Source organism: Olea europaea, chromosome 4 (genome assembly GCF_002742605.1).
Source record: "Olea europaea var. sylvestris chromosome 4, O_europaea_v1, whole genome shotgun sequence".
Classification (NCBI taxonomy): domain Eukaryota; kingdom Viridiplantae; phylum Streptophyta; class Magnoliopsida; order Lamiales; family Oleaceae; genus Olea; species Olea europaea.
The window spans coordinates 5,953,077-5,956,893 of NC_036240.1; the positions used below are offsets into that span (position 1 = coordinate 5,953,077).

A 3,817-nucleotide genomic window follows, 5' to 3' on the forward strand; every position below is an offset into this window, starting at 1 on the left:
TGAAATGATTACTGGAAGTGTATCTGACTTCCCCAAATATGCATATCTAAGATGTGGCGGTAGTTGCTTGAGTTCTAAAACTGGCGGCTGCTGGATGGAAGGCAGTGGCTTCGTATTTCCTATCCCCAGTTCCTCGAAGTGCCGTTTTCGGGTGTATGGCGGGTTGGTCTCCAAAAATCTTGCACAAGTTTCAACTTCAAAAAAACTTGACTGAACTGATTGGGATTGTGCAATGCATGCCTCATATGCATCAGATGGGCCGTGAAGTAGGAATGTTTCCTGTATTACCTTGTCAATAATGTCAACTTGGTAACAGCTGTCTAATTCTGCTGGCAGTTTCATGGCCTTGAATACATTGAACAATATCTACTCCTCTCCCAATCTTAAGATCAACTGTCCCCTTTGAACGTCAATTAACGCTCTTCCTGTGGCCAGGAATGGTCTGTCAAGTATCAATGGGACATCATTGTTTTCTTCCATGTCCAAGATAAGAAAATCTACTGAGAATATGAACTTTTCAACCTTAATGAGCACGTCTTCAATTATCCCTCTGGGGTGTGTCAGTAACCTGTCTGCTAGCTGAAGTGTTACAATAGTTGCTTTAACTTCTCCCAAGCCGAGTTTCCTAAAAACAGACAGAGGCATTAAATTAATACTTGCACTGAGGTCACATAATGTTTTATTGAAATATACTTCACCGATCGTGCAAGGAACAGTAAAACTCCCTGGATCTTTCAGTTTTGGTGGGAGCTTATTCTGGATTCTGGCACTACATTCCTCCGTAAGCATAACTGTCTCGTGGTCCTCCAGCTTGTGTTTATTTGATATAATATCCTTGGGAAACATTGCGTAGCTAGGCATCTGAAACATTGCATCGACTAGTGGGATGTTGATATGGAGCTTTTTGAAAACTTCTAGGAATTTTTTGTAGTATTGCTGCTCCACTTTTTGCTTCTTCAAGCACTGTGGGAAGGGGATCGGAGGCTCGTATGGGTTGGTTGTGACCTTGGCCTTATCCTGTGATTTTTCTGAATTTTCCTTTGGAGTTGGTTCCTTCACAGTAGTCTCATTTTCAGCAGGGGAGGATGTCTCTACAGTCACACCTGGTCTCTTGACATGGATTTCTGGTAATTGCACTCCACTTCGAGTTGTAATAGCTTTAGCTTGCTCTTTAGGATTGATTTCTGTATTATTTGGCAAGTTACCTGGCGTCGCCAGTCAATGCGATGGCTAGCTGCCCCATCTGAGTTTCCAAATTTTTGATGGCTACATTTTGATTTTGAAGTGTAGCTTTGGCTTTTTCCATGAATTTTCCTATCACATCCTCCAATTGAGGCCTCTTCTCTTGTTCTTGAAATTGCCTCTGTGGCTTATTCTGATTCTAGTTGCTCTAAGAGAAGTTAGGATGCTTCTTTCAATTGGGATTGAAAGTCTCTCCATATTGATTGTGTTGCTGGCGTTGTCCCCACTGTGCATAGTCCGCTTGCTCAATTCCTTGCATGAGTATTGGGCATTCTGATGTTTTATGTTCGGTTCCACATTCTTTATAATTGCTCTTCTTAGCTTGTACTGCTTGTGATATGCTTTCCACCTTGTGATACAGAGAGTCAATTTTTGCAGATATTACTGAATAAGCATCCACCTCGTAGACACCTGGAGTTTTCCTTGGAATCGCCCTCTCAGAAGACCACATGGCTGATTTGGTAGCCATTCTCTCAAATAATTCCAATGCCCCATCAACTGTTCGTGTGGATATTGAGTCATCTGATGCTGAATCCACCATACTCTTGTGGTATGGAAGTAACCCTGTGTAGAAGAATCGAATTTGGGTCTTTTTATCAAACCCATGCTGAGGGCACTTTCGGAGCATGTTTTTGAATCTGTTCCAGGCTTCGTCAAATGATTCAATTTCTCCTTGACTGAATACTGATATGTCATGTCTCAACTTCGCTATCTTGGCTGGGGAGAAAAACTTTGTGCATAAATTGTGTGCCAGCTCGTTCCATGTAGTGATACTTGCAACCGGGAGTGAATCCAACTATTCAAGTGCTCTGTCTCGTAACGTATGTGGAAAAAGCCTTAACCTAATAACGTCATCCAAAATCCCTTGGTATCTGAAATGTTGACACATATCCACAAATCGAGATGTGTGTGAGTGTGTGGATTCTCCTCGGCTTTGCCATAAAATTGGTGTCCATTTTGAAATAGTTGTATTACATTGGTCTTCAATTGAAAATTGGGCTGCCCAAACGGTGGATACACAATGCTGGATTGGCTTTGAATAACTTGAGGAGTCAAGAAATCCCCCAGAATTTCATTTCCTTCGTCCATTGCCTCTCCTTCGTAAGCTTGAATAATAGGATTGTTTAATTCATTGGCCATTTATACTTGTGCTTCGCGGTGATCTCTTTGTCGTCGATGAAAGGTGCGCTCGATTTCAAGATCAGCTGAAATCAATTCTCCTCCAGGCAATCGTGACATGCAAATCTGAGAATTAAAACCAGTACGAACACTGAGATTCAAACAATTTAAATGACTAAAATGCAAATGAAGGTAATAACCTAAAGTAAAAATAAAAATAAAACTATACTAGCAAAACAAAATTTGAAGTTCGAATTAATGTCTCGAGAAATAAAATTAAACTAAACTCAATCCCCGGCAACGGCGCCAAAAACTTGTTCACGAAATTATTTCTTTCGATTTAAAACTATCGCAAGTGTACGGTTCGTTAACAAATAATAAAGTGGATTAAATAAGTCCGAATATCGTCCCACGGAGATTGATTAGTTCAATTTTACCTATCGTCGCCTTAACCGAAACTAAATTACTAAAGTGGATGTGAAGCTAATTAAAACCCTAATTTTGGAAAGAAAATCCTAATTATACAATTTTTATGATTGAATTAAATTAAGTATGCAAAACGATATTTTTAATACTCTATAATGAAATCAAATGTTGAGAACGCACGTTTGTTGTAATAAATAAAAATTAAATATACTAGGATCATGATTTTCCATGCAATTATCACTTTAAACCCTAGTTTCAAAATATGACAGCACACTTCAATTGTGATGAATCAATGTTTCTAAGTCTATCCAATACTCTCTCTCGAGATGTATCAAACCTATTTCTACGTACCACCGGCCTATATTTCTATGACAAGTGCATATGTAAAAATGCATGCGGTTTTATGAACACTTAAAGATTCACGTAGCGTATAGTGATATATTTCTATCTCCTATCGGACACTATGATGATTTATATTATATCAAATCTATTCCAATTCTCTCAAATGCAAAAATAAATCACCTAAATTCACACAATTACGAGCCCATAATTGCGGAAACATTAATTGCATATAAATCATTCAAAACAATAAAAATGTGTCTTAATGTCAAATTCCAAAACTAGGATATTAAAATTCAAATTACATGATTCATCGATCTCCTAGCACATGAAAATCTAGCCTAGCATGGTTAAAATAACAAAATTCATCAGGTTTTGAGTAATAAGCATCACCGGATTATAAAAGCTTGAAGAAATCTTGAAATTCTAATAGTCAATCTTCGTTCTTGCGCTCCAAATCCTCTTCAAGAAGTGTTTTTCTGCCTCCCAATGCGTTCCCCTCGTTTCTGGACCTTTTTTGATATTTATATCGCGTGAATATTAGGTTACCAAAGGAGTTTTAATCGTATAAGAAAAGAAAATTTTCACATCAGGAAGACTACCATGCGACCACATGGTTTTAATCCGTGCGGCCGCATGGTTAATCCATGTTTCATCAAAAATTCCCTGCATTCAGTCGTGCAGCCGCACG

The 3,817-nt window shown here is 38.5% G+C and overlaps 1 protein-coding gene across 1 annotated transcript; it reads right to left on the reverse strand.

Moving 5' to 3' along the window:
• Positions 1 to 366: 366 nt before the first annotated feature.
• Positions 367 to 1,938, reverse strand: LOC111392815. The gene is made up of 2 exons (XM_023018211.1): positions 1,806 to 1,938; positions 367 to 1,124 (listed from the first exon to the last, which is right to left on the reverse strand). Exons 1-2 carry the CDS (start codon positions 1,936 to 1,938, stop codon positions 367 to 369), a joined length of 891 nt encoding a protein of 296 aa, XP_022873979.1.
• Between the last annotated feature and the right edge of the window lie 1,879 nt (positions 1,939 to 3,817).

Coding starts and splice junctions, on each gene's coding strand:
- LOC111392815 (XM_023018211.1), bottom strand. CDS start 1,938: ATGACATATCAGTATTCAGTCAAGGAGAAATTGAATCATTTGACGAAG. Junction 1,125..1,805: donor ATTCGATTCTTCTACACAGG/GTTACTTCCATA, acceptor TGCAATTACCAG/AAATCCATGTCAAGAGACCA.